The following is a 16708-nucleotide window of genomic DNA, read 5'->3' as shown; positions in this document are numbered from 1 at the left end:
CCCGTGGGGCTCCGCGGAGGCAGGAGGGTCAGGAGAACTTTCCACTCTTGCCGTAGTGGAGGGATAAAATAGAGCGTCTGGTCTCCTGCCCGGTAGTTGTTTTATGGTAACGGTGGTATTTAAACTTGTGAGGGGGGCATGAGCAGCCTTGTCGAATCTGAGCGACTTCTACTTGTGGTTTGTTTCGGGATTTCTCATTTCTATGGGTTTTGTGGTTTGGGTGTTTGTTCCCCCCCGCCTTTAAATCCTTTGGGGTTTGTTTATTTTAAATGAGTGGGAGGGAAACAGAATAAAATGTTCAGTGTTGTGAGCCATGGTAAAAATCCTTTGTGTTTTTAGAAGTTTAGGGCCTAAACTTGCCAAAGGATTTGAATATATTGGCATCTGTGACTCATGTACAGAAAAGTGCTGGAGGTTAATTTCTACTGGGCTGACTGTAGTTAGAAGTGAATTTAAATGCCTTATCAAGATTCAATACTCTAGTATTGAAAAATTTTGCCTGGGTGAAAATAAGGTTAGCATGTTTGGGTATGAGGAAAATAAACTCTAGAGTTTTTGTCCTTTGCCTGTAAAAGGATGAAAGTTTCAAACAGTGTGGAAGTAGAAACAGCATGCAAGTGTAAATATTTGAGTACTGAAAGAGAAAAATGTGAGTGCAAGCCAGGCAAATCTAATAATCTTGATCGGATCCTTACTTGCCTTAAAGTAACATTATTAAATGAGACTTGTTAAAAGGTTCTTTCAGGTTTCACAGTTAATTGCCATGAGAAGTCAGATTTGTGGTCACAGTACAGGTGTTTGTTTTACCTGACACTTGTATATACTTCTAAGACATAAGATGGTTTCTATGGTGAAATAAGCAAGGTGCTTTGGTGTTCTTGTTTTTAGGCGTGGTTTATCAGGTGATGGATTGTGTCACTTCCGTTAAATATTTTTTTATTCACTAGAGAGTGTTTCATTGTTGAGGAGTAAAGCCTGTTCCTTTCTACACATGATCTATTTCATAAGTCTCTCTCTGAAAAGTAAAATAAAAGGTCTGATGACTGTGCACCCTCTGTTGCCAGTTGAATTTGATGGGTTATTTCTTCTCTGTCTAGTGACAGCTAACAGGGAAGCCAACAGTAAGGCCTAAAGCTTTTGGTGCCTTGGATTTGTGCTGTGGTGTCTATCTACTTCTGAGGCTGCTTTTGTCGTAGCTACTTCATAGTAATTCTTCCTTAACTTGCAAAGAAATATGCCCACTTATGTGTAGACCTTTGGTTGAGGTGTGTATGACCAAACAAGAAACAGGTTAGGTCACTCTTGGCATTTTTAATGTATTATTGAGGAAACAGTGTCTGCAATCTGCTATTACAGTCGCTTGCCCTAAAGGTTAAGAGGTCTTTCACATGCCATTAGAATTGCAGCATATGAAATTGCAAGAAGAACAGGAAAAGAGCTGTTTCAAACCTTAGAGCTGAGACTTCTGCTTTGAAAAAAGGCTGCATCTGAGCTTCTTGCAACTTTTGTTTCAGTTATCTGTGAGCACCTTGGTGCTTTCCAATGTTGAGTAACTTTTGGCTCTTTGAGGTAGGTGGCGATTTTCCCTATCTGTTAAAAATAAATGGGAGAGGGCAACCTGAGATAGAGGGGTGGCTCTCTTGAAACAAGTGGGCAGCAGGTGACAGAGCAAAAAAGAGAAAGCTGACCTCTGGATTTCTGTCCTAGTTTTTTGACACAAGTGTTAGAACTCTCAAGTGTGACAAAAGTGATTTCCCTCCCTCCCCGCTGAACTGAGTCTCTTGGCTCTGACTCTTAATGGCCTCCATTTTTCTTCTGTAGGTACTGTAAACGAGAAAAGCGTAAGTCTTGTTTACTGTGCTTCAGTGGATCTGCAGGTACTGTGGGACCTAGGACTTCAAATGGCAGTAGTAGCATGCAAAAGCTGGTAAGGCTACAAAGTTGTTGGTAAATAGGTTTTGTTGGGGAGACTCACCCTTTGCATCAGAAGCTGCTATCTTGGTGCTCTGGATTTGCGGTGCAAATATGTAACTTTAGCTGTTTGCTGCTTCTAACCAGTTTAACCCCTACAATACAGATCAAGCCCCAGGATATTTCCCTTACTCAGAAAAAGTTTACCGTAGATTGTGCATCTTGATACTTGAGAATCCTGTTAGGGGAAAGAGTAAGCACAAAGGTCAATAGTCACTTCTTTTGTTGTGATTATGTTTGGGTACCTCAATATTTTACGTGCTGCTAGACAGCTTTCACTTTAGTACAGATGCTGAAGTTACTGGATGGAGACAAATCTGGTGGGGAAGGAAGCTTCCAGTAGCTTCTGCACTAAGTCTGAAAAGACACCTAATTATTAAGTTGCTCTCATCTTCACAATGGATCTTTCTTTTCTCCAATCTAGAGAGGGAAGGCAGAGGAAAGAGGGAACATTCTTCTGGAGAGCTGAGGGAGAATGTCTGCTTAGGAAGTGCATGGATCTCCACAAGCCTCCTAGGCTAAATTCCACAGTTTGATTAGAAGTCTGCCCTGGAATTTCTCACCAAGATAACTTTCTGATTGTCTGCAGTATGAGTTTGTAGAACTGCCAAAGTTAAGCATTTGCTGCAGCATCTTAGGAATAGTCTACCTGTGATACTGAGCAATGCTTGAAATTAAAGCAAGATCTATTTTACTCAATAGCTCTTCTGTTTCATAAAGTGACGGGCAAACTTTGTCCAAGTCTGTCCTTCATTATTGCTGGTAGTCACCTGTATTGGAACTTCAATGGTTAATTAGATTATTTTAAAAGAGGCACTTCAGGGTGGAGTCATCCCTGTCAGAAACATTGCTGCTTATTCCTGAGAACTGTCTAATTATTGAACTTGTTCAGGCTCTGTACCTTCACATTACCATTTTGTTATGCCAACAGCAGCGTCTCCATTCTGGAGTTTTATTTCTGTTTTTTTCTGGTTTCATTGTTATTGAACAGAAGTATTCTGATTAATCAAGTTCAATAAACCAGTGTCCTCTACAAAGTATATATATTTATCCTGGTCCTGTTTTGCATGTTTTTTGAAACTGTATCAGAACAGTGGCCTTACTTAGAGGGGTGTGTTTTATTGATCACAACTTTAGGTAAGCATCTTTCAATGCAGTTTGTTACCTTATCAGACCTGTGTCATGGTATTCTAAAGGGTGTGTTAGAATCTTTTCCTTGTTATTGTAAGAAAAAGGACTGATTTGGACTGCTGTAGAACATCTATTTTTTTTTTTTATATAATCTCTTCAGAGAGAAACTGGGCATTAATATGTCTCCACCCATACACAAAACTTCTGCTGAAATTCTGCATCCTCAAGTAGCGCTTGCAGGTAGAATGGGGTTTGTGCCAGCTCTGTGTGGGAGCAGGTTTTGCCCCAAACAGATACTGGGCTCTAATGTGCAGTGGTATCCTTTGTACATTAACAATTCAATTCATGTGACATGTCTGACTCCAGTATGCTCTTGCTTCTCTGCTGGAAAGAAGTTATCTTCTGCTTTCACTGAAAAATACCCTGCTGCTAAATTGGAGTTAGAAGCTGCTATGAAAGATTTGAAAAGGTTGCTGTCTACAGATAACGACAATTGATGGGCAAAGACTTTATTTTCCCTTTAAATCAGAATGGATGAAAAGACATTACCTGTGAAGCTTTTGACAAGTTGTGTATATACAGAAAGTGAGTGTATTAGAACATGCAATAGTTCTTCAAAGGCGTAAGATTTTAATATTAAATGCCCTCCTAGCTAATGCCTAGACAGCTGATAACCTTGTAAAAAGGTTATTTATTTGTACACAGAACTAACCGCATAATGAATGAGGTGTTCAGTTCAAACCACAGATTTTTTTTCTTTTTTTCTTATTTTTTAGATCACTAGACATTCTGTAGTGAGGTTGAGACTTTTTTTTGCAGCGTATGGATACCAGGGCTAAATAAAAGCGTACACAGCTTTATCTTGATAATACGTGCTTTTCTAACTAGTATTACATATACTTGGAGTTTTAAAAAAGGCACTCACCTAACTATTGTCAAACATAACTTATGCAATAGAAATTGAGCAGCTTAGTCTTATTTAGCAAACTGAAATTAAGTAAACAACAACAACAAAAAAACCTGGAAAAGTGAGGATTTTATCTTCTCTCTGTATGCCAAAAGGCATATTGCAAAAAGGAGTAGGAGGAATCTTTTGTGTCTGGAAGACATAGGACCTTACTTTCTGACACTACAGCTTAGTTGTGCTGTGTGTGAAAGGCTGTAACCAATACTTCAGGATTTTGCAGGTCAGTTGTTCCATCCCCTCTATAATGTATGAAGTGGTCCTAAAATATCCTAGAAAGCCACAGTGGTGGGCTTCAAATGTAAATGCTGGCTTATGTAGAGGTTTTCATATATAGGCAATTGCATTTATTTCAAATGGGTTACTTGTGTGAGTTAATGATATAATGGTTTCAGAACTGGGACTGTTGTGGTCCTCGAAAGAGCTCTCCCTCCACTTTGATAATTAAAAGAAGTTTTATAAAAAGAATTACTTCTTTTTACTCAGAATGCTACCTCATGTTAACTGTTCAGGAGGTTTTTGTAAAAGACTGAAAGATGCCTGGTGATTTTTGTGTGTTTCTTCCTATTCACTAATTCTAAAGAGACTAACAAGAGTAGGGCTACTTCATAACGGGCATTTGATGGTCTGTGATGGTTGCCTTTGATTTGTATTGCCAATGATATTTACTTTGTGTTAGAATTGGACAACAATTGGTAGTTGACCTTACCAGAGACCTTTCTTATGCTACAAGAAGCAGCAGTATGTACTGTTGGTCTTGATTTTTGGGGGGAGGAGGAGGTGGGGTGTGTTAAGATTTGGCTTTTCTGTCAAAACTTTTTATCAATGAAATGGGAAAAATAAGGGAGTAGTGTAGACAGTGCGTTCTATTCTGGAAAATAAGGTTGCACTTCCAAATTCATTGCGGCAGTCTGTCTACAACAGAATGCTGTAAAATCAGAAGTTATTAATGGTGTTGATCAAGTGTGTTCCCAAAAAGCATAACTTCATTCTGTCAGACTTGAATGAATCTGTAGGTGGTTTTTCTGTGTTATGCCAGGGGATACTGTGTATTAATGACATGTTGATATTCTCAACGTGAATTAGAAATTAGGGTTGCTGGGAAGAACGAAGTGTGGTTGTGTCCTATGGGCTCTGTAATACTGCTGTTGCTCGCAGGCCAGCAAAGGCTATGTGCCTTGTGAGGTGGCCAAAATTGAGTTTACTGGATTAAGGACCTGGCTAGCACATAAAATTCGTTACTGGGTTATTGTTAATCTGGATCGCTTCCCAGTCTGGTTCACTGTGTGGCTGCAGAAACAGCTGTACCGTCACAACAGAGGACATAGGAATGAGTGAAGGCATAGGAATGCTGAAGCCAGCACTGCTGCCGGAGAGCTGCTTGCCAAGTGCTGGCTGAGTCCTCAGCGGCACTTGGGATTGCTCTTGTGTGGAATCCCCAAGCTGGCATCAGTCTGGTGGGCCTACGTGGGTGTCTGGTTTGTTACAGTGGCAGCTAAATAGAGACTACTGGACCAGTCTAACTGGAAGTTGTTTGTTTACTTGTAAAATAAAATTCCTTTCAGGAGAATGGAAGATAAAAAGATGGAAAGTTCTCTAAACAGTATTACTGGGGGCGGGGGGAAGAGGAGGGACAAAACTGGACAGGAATAAATGTTTGTACAAGGTGATTAACAGAAATAACTACTATTTCAGTTATGCCTCAGTGTGGACTATGGTTCAGTACCGTCAGGTTGTTTGCCTTTATGTAGGGTTATAAAACCCTGAATTCCTGTCTGAAGTTGACTTTTTTTTTTTTTAGACTATGAGTGGTAATATGCCATTTTTAAGAGACATAGTTTATGATTTAGTAATGACTCCTCTGTATTTCTTCACCTGTAAGCTCTGTAGAAGTGAAAATGGCCTGTCACCAGCTCATAAAGACAACTGTAAAATTAAATGACTAATTATACTAAGGAGAGGCTATTTAATGTTTAGCTATTATATCAGCCTGCCTCTATTCAATATGGTTGAAGCTAATATGATCAGAATGGTTCTCGGTTGATTTTTGCTGGAAACAAGCATACCCATTATGGTATGTCATACTGATTTCTTGCTTTCAACTGTAATCTTTAAGTGTGGCTTTAAAATAATGACCTTACGTGTTTTGTTTCTTTTTTGTTATCTCATGCATGTAAGACATTCTGGTCTATTAAGTATCTGTGGAGCAGTTTAGTGTGTGATTTCTTGAGATTGAGTTTGGTCTGTATTCTGCTTTCTCCGAGATCTCTAATTTTTTAACCCCTCTGAGAGAAAGAGTTCAACACAGTTGCAGATTTTGCAATAGCTTCTTAGAATCATAGAATCGTTTTCCATTGTGTATTGAGAAAGGTAGAAACACAAACTCTGTCAGAACTTGCATAATGGCATTAGAAAAAAATTAAAGTGTTCCTGTGCAGCGGTGTTCAAGATACCAGAGGCTTCCTTGAATTTTTGAAGTAGGAAATAACTGTGGTAAGAGTGCGGTATTGAACTTATTAATGGTAAACATTGGTTGAACTCCATGGTACTGAAATTTTGCGTGTGGGGGACAAAGTTCTGTCTAAATGGCTCTAATCTGAAGGCCAGTGACTAAGCAGAAGTCAGGGCAGCTGTGTGTGTGTTGCTGTGAGGGGGGAGCTGGGGAACCTGGTGGGTGGTGGCTGCAGTGCTGCTCAGGTGTAAGCGCTGCAGGGCAGCAGGACCTCTGCTAGCAGCAGGTGAGAATGAAGAATCCTTGTATCTGCAGATGTGTGCAAGGTTGTAAAGGGAGAGAGGAAAAAGGGGAAAGTTGTTCTCAGAGACGGGGAAAGGGCACAGTGGCTTTGATGGAAGGAGCAGTGAGCAATTTGAATGCTTGAAAGACAAATTCCTGAAGGTGAAGAGAATGAAGAAGAGGAAGGGGAAGCCTGGATTTTTGGGTGACAGCAGAAGTGACATCAGACTTTGCATGCTGAGGAGTAACTTCCTCAGCGATAAAGGCAAGAGCAGGTCTGCTAGGGAACTTTTCTTTTTCAAGTGAAGTCGCAGAGAGAGTGACATGTTGCAACTTCGTTATAACCACTTCTTCAGTTCTAGCCATATTAGAAGCCGTTTCTTGCTACTCTGGCTTTGTGATTATAATGTTGATGATACCTTCTCTAAATGTACTTGTCTGTACAGTTGCAGAAGTAGTTAATAACTCTTGATGATTAGAATGAGTTGATAATTTGTTTCAAGTAACCAGGCTTCCTTCAGGAATTTGGGCACGTAAGATACTGTGCTGCTGGTAAGGAAAGAGAATTGGAGAGTCAGATTGGCAAAGTACCTTTCTCTTTAGTGCACGTGTCCAGCTGCTTATTAGGTAAACCATTGCCAGCTTGAGTGCGTGTATAATGTAGGCAGTAACAAAGAGAACCCCTTGTGGCTGGGGGCTCCAAAACAACCATCTTCTGACAACTATCAGGATGAGAGTACAAGCACACAGTGGGGTGTTTGTGTGTGAGGAGTAAGATAGGTTGGTCTGACTGCTGCGAAGTGCTATCGTAAAAATATGGATTCTCATATCAGCTCTGCAGCCTTCTTCCCGATAAGCAAGTCACTTAGTCTACAGCAATGCGGTGTTCTTTGCTCAATTTTTCCGTGTGGATGATCTGTAACTTTATTTGTTGCTGTTTAGTAGTATTGTCAAAGGAATGTTCCTTAGCTCATTTAACTGGGCTGGCCCTCAACAACAGTTTTTATTTTCAGAGACTACACACTGCTCTTGAGCAACTGTCACTTGCTATGCTGTTAGCTAAATCATGCTTAGTGTTAACTTAAGAGGCAATACATGAACATTTGGTGGATTTTACTTTGGGCCTGTTCGAAAGTATTAAGAGTGTTAAGTATTTTCTGTGAATTTGGTGGTGGCATGCTGCATTATGATGATGACCTGGAGTCATCATCATAATCACAGTGAAGATCAATAACTGTTTTTATCAGAAAAGTGCCTTTTTTGCTTATATGCTCAAAGTTTGTATCTTAATTCTGTGTAGTTATGTTACACTGGACAGGAACTGCTGCCTTTTGTCTGGTGAGGGGAGTGGATGAGGTGGTGGCAACTGATAAGAGAGTCTGAGAAACCTATTTTCCCAAGGCCATGTGCAATTTCACATATCGGAATTGGCAGTTGGGGCATTTTGTGAATATTAAATAGTTCGAAGAATGACTGGCTGTGAAAACTTGACCAAAAGAAGTGTAAAAACTACGATGCCGTGTCTGTATTCATGTTTGTGACCATTTGAAATTATGTTTTGTGCTTTTTTTACTTTGGTTGTGTGTGTTTTGGCTTCTTCTAAGGTAAGGATGTTTGAGCAGTCAGAGGTTTAAATGTGTGTACCTGGATAGAGACATGGAAGTAAACCACAGAAACCGCTTAATTATTTCACAAACTTTGAAACTATTGGCCTCTTGTATGTGCCTGTTTGAAAGCAGCATTTGCTTAAGTCTTTTCCAGGATTTTTTCTCCCCTGAAAACATTATTTTCTGTCTTAGGTGTGTCCAAAGTAAAAAAGTTAAAGATTCCATAATAATTTCAAGAGAATTCTATGGGCCTGGGTTGAACAAATGATTTCGTGCAGATGAAGCTGTGAATTACAAGCTGCTTGGGTTTGGGGAAAATTTTTACACAAGTGAATTGCCATTGAAATACTGTCGCTGTTCATACTTAGCTATGCCGTGATCACCATCTTATGAATATCGGCACTTGCAGTTGCTGCTGTATCTGTATATTGCAAAAAGTGATGCATAATCGAGGCTTTTGGTTCATTTAAAAATGTGCTGTAGTCTGTGTGCAGTCATACAGAAAGTGGCTGTACAAGGTTCGGAGTGGTAGGCCATTGCACGTGTGTCTATTAAGACTGATGTGACAGGAGGGGAACTGCTTTGCTCTGCCCAAGAGGATGTCTGTTGTGAAGACAAAAGTAATGTCTGTAATTGTTCTGTATGCTCTTAACAGAATCATTTCCTTGTGGTTGCTTCTGTGGTAGCCTTCTTCAGTAGAACTTGTTTGTACAGAGAACTATGTTTATTTTTTGTTTGCGACAATTTGTGACTGTAGAGTGAATTTTACAGGCACCTGTAGAGTTAGAGTCTTTCTGTTTCGTGAGGCCCATGCCTGTGACCCTGCCTTCTCTAACATGGCTGTATTTAATAACATAAACAATTCTAAACCAAGATACTCTGCTACATTTGCATCATTCCCTGGAGAGCGTGTGGGAGAGGAAAACCATGACCCTGTTACTTGTGTTGTTCTAATGCGCTCCTGAAGGTATTCAGTTCTGCAGTGATTAGCATATTAGCAGAACCTACATAGAGCAGGTTTATGGGATACTTTCACCTGCCTCCTGTAAAGGTGCAAGATGATTAAGCTCTTGTAATCTCCAGGGGTCTGACCGAAGCATGCCACTTCATCTGGGATTGTCTTGTATAGGCTGTCGCTGTCAAGACAGTCATTAAACTTGAGGGTAGAATTGCAGTAATTTTCTATATTTAAGAGATATGTGTATTTTAGTTGGTTGAACTTGGTGCCTTACCAAATGCATGAGTTGTAACAAGTATTCTCACTGAACTCAGCATGTCAGGCTTTGACTTCAGGAAGAGTGTAATAAAGCTAATACAAGCTTGCTTTCTATGGTATAGAAACGGTTAAAGATCTCTGTTTAACTGAACTCTGAATAAAAGTTATCCTTCTGTTTATGTGCATTGAGGAAGTTAATAGTTTGTTGTATACAGTCTTAAAACTCAAAAGGAAGAATAAGTTGAAGTTTTCTCTCTGTTCAGTCAAGATGGGTAAAATTCACTTTGCTTCCCCTGCACCCCCGTTGTTAAATTTTTTTTTTAACCCCCTCATTGCATACACTTACCTTTTAGAACTCTGGATCACTGAACTGTTAGATTATTAATTCTTTCATATGTAAAAGTGCAAATTTTTTCTTGAACTTGGCAATTAAATGTTAGAATATTGTAATCTGTGCAATAATTTATCCAGTCTGCACAACAGAACAAATGATATAATGTCTGGTTGTTTGAAAATACAAATTTTAGGGGTTTTAGTAACCTGAGGTTTCTGGGAAATAGTTTATTTGGACTACTTCCAATGAAGTTTCAAACAAACCTGAGTTGAAAGTGACCCTTCATGCTTTCTCTTTTTAATTATTATAAAGAATGGGATGGGAGGGCAGATGACAGTCTGCTGACTTTTTCAGGATCTCAGCCTGTAGATTTCATGGGTGCTCAAGTACCTAGTGGTAGAAAATGCTTACTTGCATCTTAAGCTGCCATTGGAAAATTTGGCCCCTAATAGCGGGAAGCAGCCTGCCAGTTGTGTAATCACAGCTCATACTCCTTTAAGAGGCTGTAAGTACTAGTGTTTTATGGTCATCAACCTAAACTTTAGCCTTAAGAATATCTTCTCAAGTCCTGATATTTTTGTCAATATTAATTGTGTTGGGGTTTGGTGGGCTTTTTTTCCCTAAAGGCAGGTTGGCACAGGTGAAAAACTTGTAAGTAGTGAATGATTGACTAACAATTTCAAATAATATGTATTAAATTGCAGCTAATTCTATAGTTAATCTTCAGTATTTTTTGAATGTTCGTGTAGGATGTGTATATGATCCCTAACCAGTGGGACTTGATTTTATTTAAAAAAACCCACTAGTTTGCCTATTTAATTCAAATGAACAAGCTAGAAACTTGGTAGTATCAAGGTGTCTGCTGAGGGAAAGCCATCTATGATTTGAGATCAATTACTTGATATGTTTTTATAGCTGCAAATGTGTTCACCTTGAAAAGACCGCATTAGCCCTCTGAAATGTCTTGTTACATTAGGATTTACTTCATTGCCAAGATTTGTGTGAGCTAGAATGGTCTCTTGCTAGCCTCTCAAAGCAATTAAGCTGTTTAAAAGATCTGGGGGTTTGATGTTCTGTTGTTTGGAAGTAAAGGGGGGTAGACAAAAAAATTTTGGGACTGACAAGATAAAAGTTAGGAGTGCTGTTCTGAAAATCAGCTAAGTTTTAGCTGTAGCTGTAAAAAGAATAGAACTAGGTTCTGTCAATGATGGGAGACTTTGCAAAAACTTAGAAACAGTGAAGAAATGGAATTGGCTGAATTCTGTTAATCCAGTATGCTCAGGAGTTTTAAAAGATAACCCCCCACTTTTTCAAAGTAAGATGACCTGGAAATTAAAGAAAATTAAGAACTGTCAGCATGCAATTGCAATTTTAAATCGTAATGCTGAAGGTGTGTGTTTAAATGTTTTCCTACCATTGGCCATGATAAAACGGCTTTGTTGTGTACAAGGAGATGTGATTGCTCTATTACCTCATAGCAAACTGTGTGTGGCACAAGTCGTTCTAATCTTAGGACTGTGACGAAGATGTGTTTTAATTTAGTAACTTGACAATTTTAACAGTATTGTAATTTAGAAGTCTCTTACTAACATCGAAATTGTGTCGCTGTAGCTTTATAGAACAGGATAAAGATTATATAACATTGCAAGTAAAACAGTCTTATTGTTAAGGATAAGAAAGCTTAGATAGGATGTATTTAGATGACAGATCTCTACACAGGAAAAGCTGTCTTAATGTATGTGTTCCTAGTATCTTCTGTCACTTTTTTTTGCCTTTTTTCTTTAAGCAAAATTGTTAGTAAAATAAAGTAGACTCTCTGTAAGAGAATGCAATGGAATGTATGAACAGTGAGATCCTGTTCTTCTAATATGCTGTGGTTTTCCTAAATGATTTGATAGGTTTTGAAATCGTTCCAGTGGCAGGAGTGTGGGGCTTTATTCTCTTTGTATTTTGTGTGTTTGTTAGTAGGCTAAATTCTTTTGCTGCATTCTGTTACAGAAGCATTTGTGTTGACAAAGCTCCCAATCCATCCTGGTGTTAATACAAAGACTCTCTAGAAGTGATGATCCCATGAATTGTAATTGTATCTGGGTTGGCTGTAAACATTCAGCCTTTGTCCTCAGGCCTCAGTACATGCTAGGTGTGATGTCATGTCTTACTGAGCAATTGCATTAGCTTTCCGAGCTGTACAACATGCATTAGCTTGTGAAAGCTGCCCAAATCTAAGCATTGCAGCCTTTGCCTCTTGTGATGAATTTTTGGGTTTACTTGTAGAAAGCAGAAAAATGTTATGTTACAGCAGTTATGTAAAAGATCTCGAACACTTAATAGGGGTGATACCTGTGCAGCTAAGCTAGACTATACAAAATCAATGTATGTCAGCTGTGTAGTGAAAGGCCTGAAATAATGGGGTTTTTTAGCTGTTGAGAATTAATTGTCAAACACCTGCTGTTCTAGGGTCCCTTTCATGAAATGTTGTCTTCATATTTGGGAAGCTTACGTTCCTTACGTGCCATAACTCTGATCCATCTCTTCTCTCTATAGGGTGGAAGAGAAGGCTGACTTAATTCTCTCAATAGTGTTAGCTCATGTGCAGTTTAGTTGTTTGACCTTACAAACCACAAGCTTAGTTTTTCATTGCATGCTATGGTGTTACAAACTCATGAGCCTGTTTATATCTCAAGATCAGAATGTTTGAAGTTTTGTGTGTGAACTCTGTATTTCAAAATACAGTGACTCATATCCATGTGAAACTCAGATGTTCCAAAAATATAGATTACTTATGGATCTAGAGAAACTTAGTGCCATTTATGCTTTTAAGTTAAACGAACGTTTATTGGTAAGTCTGAAGAATTAAAAGGTGTTGCAACAAACTGGAAGTTAGATGGACTTGTATTTTAATATTAAGCATCTGTTGTGAAAAAGTTGGAATATGCAATTCAATATCCATATTCTAGAAGTCTAAAACTCAGTCTTTTCTGGTACATATGAGTGAATACTCACACAGTGCTTAAGAAAAGCCTGTCTGATAAAACGCATTGTTCCCATTCATGTTTCAAAAGCTAAAGCAGGCTAAAAATTTGAATATTTAATAATTTTTAGGGTATTGTAATTCATATGTGCTATACAGTAATAATGCAGGCAGTATCACATCCTAGTATGTTTTCTTACATATAGCAGGACTTGCTTTTATTGCAAAAAATGGAATGAGTTAGAATGAGAGTGAAGAATGAGGAAGGACTGTTGTTCAGCGTGGAGGGCATCAGAACATTCAGGTAGCCACTCTAATGCATTTAAACACAGTGTGATTGCTTGATCATCAAATCTGCACTATCAGTCATGTCCCTGTCTGACGAAGGATTTGCTGTGAGGTTTTTTTGGAGGAGATTTTTGTACAGCCCCCCCTGACTGGGATAGATGCTGATTGCAACCAACAAACATCCTACTGTGGGCTTGTTCAATAAATCCTTCTGGTGGAGACAGGAGGAACAGAATTGTCAGAAAAGAATATAGACAATGAAGAACTGAGCTTCATTCTGGAAACAGTCTTCAGATTCCAGATTGTCCTGATCCAATGTCGGAGAGGTTTCGATATGATCCCAAGGATGAGATCAAGACGCTAAGTCTGGTCAGATGTCGTACAATCTTTCAGCTTTATTTCCAATGTGGAGGGAGGAGGGAACCATGTGAGGAGGTAACCGAGGGGGCGAATGGGGAAAGGTAAAATGGAAAAAACGAGTAAAAAGAAAAGGAGGGACAAGAAGAAAGGGAGAGATAGCAAGGGAGTGGGTTTACGTCAGGGAGGACGGGGTGAGAGAGAGAGACAGAAAGAGGGGACTAGCTACCACCACCCTGGGTCCAGCGATGTTCTGGCGCCCCCATCTGTTGCTTAGTTGATGCTCCGTCGCATCCCTTCCTCCCCCATCTGCTACTCCAGGTTCAGTCCACGCGATGCTGGCTTTGTCGAGGGGGGTTCCAAGAGGTCCGAAGGGGAGGGATGAAGACGGAAAAGAGCACCCCTACCGGAGCGCACGCACTCCTTTTATAGGGGTTGGGGCCCCTTGCTCATGCGCAGATTGCACTTGCGTATGTCCTGTCTCCTTCGGATGCCTTCTACCTTGTTCACGCCTTGGGCCTTGCACAAGCACATGGTGGTGTTTGTCTGCAGACCGTCAGGGCGGGAAGTGGTGGTACAATGGCAATGTCGGAGAGACAGAAAGAGGGGACTAGCTACCACCACCCTGGGTCCAGCGATGTTCTGGCGCCCCCATCTGTTGCTTAGTTGATGCTCCGTCGCATCCCTTCCTCCCCCATCTGCTACTCCAGGTTCAGTCCACGCGATGCTGGCTTTGTCGAGGGGGGTTCCAAGAGGTCCGAAGGGGAGGGATGAAGACGGAAAAGAGCACCCCTACCGGAGCGCACGCACTCCTTTTATAGGGGTTGGGGCCCCTTGCTCATGCGCAGATTGCACTTGCGTATGTCCTGTCTCCTTCGGATGCCTTCTACCTTGTTCACGCCTTGGGCCTTGCACAAGCACATGGTGGTGTTTGTCTGCAGACCGTCAGGGCGGGAAGTGGTGGTACAATGGCAATGTCGAGACAAACTGCATTCAGTAATGGTTCTCTACACAGATACGGTCTAGAAGGGTGGACTGACAGACGTTCATCTTCCATAAATCATTGCAATTGATAGACTTGCTTAGACTTGGACCAACGTAATTAACAAACGCTTGATTTTAAAGAAAAAAAAAAAAGCCAAAAATACCTGTTAGGAGAATGTGCATACACAGTCCAAATGTTGACTGTATCTGGGGAATATTTTTATTCTAGTGAGTCTGAGGATTTTAAGAAGCAGATGGCTCAATGAATCTTGGAAGGGATTTTGCTTGTTCTTTGTCTTTTCTGATGGGAATGTTGGCGTAATCTAAAGTCATGGTAGTAGTGTTTACCCTATTGCCTTTCTCTTAACTTAATGAGTTGGCCAGAGAAGTTTGGGTCTCAAAAATAGCTGGTTCAAACAAGTCTTCAGGCAGTAGGGCCATGGTTAGTAGAGTCTCCCTTCTGATGTTCCCCAGTGTGCATAAAGATCCATTGTGCAGCGTGAAAGTCTTGAGATAAGAATATTGCACTATCGCAGAATACTTTACAGGTAGGTTGCATCTTACTAGAAATGAGTGAGATGTTATCAGTACAAAACCTGGAGTATCTTTAATGAAGTGTAGCTCCTAAAAATAATGGTTTGGGAACCCAGTGGCAGCTGGGAATTTAACCTTGTTTCTCCAGCAGTGATAGTGGTTAGTCCTTCAACAGTGTCTTAAGTGAAACTGAGGAGAAAATACACTTTTCCAAGGTGCTGTATTTGGTAAAGGAAGAAAGTGATTAAACCACGCATAACTCCCCATCTGTTTGCCTGCCTTTGCCTTAAAATCTGTACAAGCTGAGCACTGGACTTTATCGACAGACATTTGAGATGTTAAGCCTTAGTTAATCAAGAATAGATACTCTAAGGTCTCTGCTTTGTCTGTGGTATGCTTCGAAGTGAAGCTGAAGGATGTAAACAGTTTGTCTTTTCATAAAGATACTAGGAATATCATGTATTCTCCTAAGGTATTTTTAGTTGTGATTTTCAAAAAAAATCAACTTCGGTGAGGGGGGATTGAGCTTGTTTAAATATAAGTTTATGCAAAGGTTTCAGTTTACAGGTGGGAATTGTAGAGCCCTGGAGCTAGAACTTCCCTGGAGTATGGTGCCAGGTAGGACCTCTGCTGTGACAGTCTGTTTTGCCAAAGCTGATGTCCTTTATCTAATCACATGGGGTTTTTTTATGAGGTTCAGAGCATCAGCGAAAAGGTCAGTTAGGAAGAAAGCTTTGTATAATTAAAAGCTGATTCTAATGGGCTTGTATTTTTCTCCAGTTTTCAAATGGGTAGTGTTCTGCATTCTGATAAACACGGTATCTTTGAAATGAAAAAATCTAGTTTAAGTTAAGTTAGAATGTCTGGGGTTTTTTGGGGGGGGACTTAACTTTGAGAGCCTGCTAATGCTAAGTTTGCCTGGGAATCACCAAAGACCAGACAGTGATGCTGACATGATGTCTTCCTTCTGTGAAACTTCTTGCTGCTGTATTGCAAAATAAAAAGCAAAAAGCATGCTATGCAGTCAAGGAGGAGTGTAAATTTGTAAGCATAGTGCACATTTTGGAGTCACCTATTAGAGTAGCGGTAACCTTGACTCAAAGTGTTGAAGAATGAAGCATAATTTGTTGTATCTGGAATGAGAAATACGGAGTTTTTCCTTTTAAACTGCAGTGAGGGATATGAATGAGAACTCCCTTATATTATTTTATAAGACCTGGGGATATGAAGATAATATCTGGGTGATAAAACTGAGGTTCAGCAATTTGTCCTCAGCTACTAGTGTTTAATTGAATGGGTGAGAAGTGGAGAATGCCTTAAATAACTAAAAACAGAAAAAATCCAAATGTGTCAATAACATGAAGGGACACTTACTGTTGAGTTGGAAGCTACATGGTTTCCTCCATCCTTGCCATGTTACTAAGCCTGTATTAGGAAAAAAAAAAATGGAATTGCTTGTTGAAACAAATAAACAAGAGGCAATGGAATTCTGTTTACCTTCCCGCAGCAAGCGTCTTTCTAGCACCTTTTGAAGGGCTGCATGCTGTGGCAGCTTAGGGGCGGAAAAATCACTTATGGATTGTGTGAGTGGTTGTGGGCCACATCTGTTCCATATGT

The 16708-nt window shown here is 39.9% G+C and overlaps 1 protein-coding gene across 5 annotated transcripts in view; it reads left to right on the top strand.

The window, feature by feature from the left end:
• The first annotated feature begins 124 nt into the window (after positions 1-124).
• Positions 125-16708, top strand: part of UBE2Q2 (ubiquitin conjugating enzyme E2 Q2) — a 51995-nt gene continuing 35411 nt past the window's right edge. For 4 of the 5 annotated variants that reach the window (XM_035899601.1, XM_035899602.1, XM_035899598.1 and 1 more), the window contains exon 1: positions 125-177. In XM_035899601.1, coding sequence (XP_035755494.1) covers positions 139-177 — 39 coding nt within the window. In that variant the 5' untranslated portion in view covers positions 125-138. Of the gene's footprint in view, positions 178-1819; positions 1928-16708 lie in introns of those variants that run through there. The other variant, XM_035899599.1, reaches the window with a different exon arrangement.

This window comes from Egretta garzetta, unplaced genomic scaffold, assembly GCF_000687185.1.
Source record: "Egretta garzetta isolate BGI_Z169 unplaced genomic scaffold, ASM68718v1 scaffold287, whole genome shotgun sequence".
In the NCBI taxonomy this organism is placed as follows: Eukaryota; Metazoa; Chordata; class Aves; order Pelecaniformes; family Ardeidae; genus Egretta; species Egretta garzetta.
This window is presented reverse-complemented; position numbering and strand designations above follow the sequence as displayed.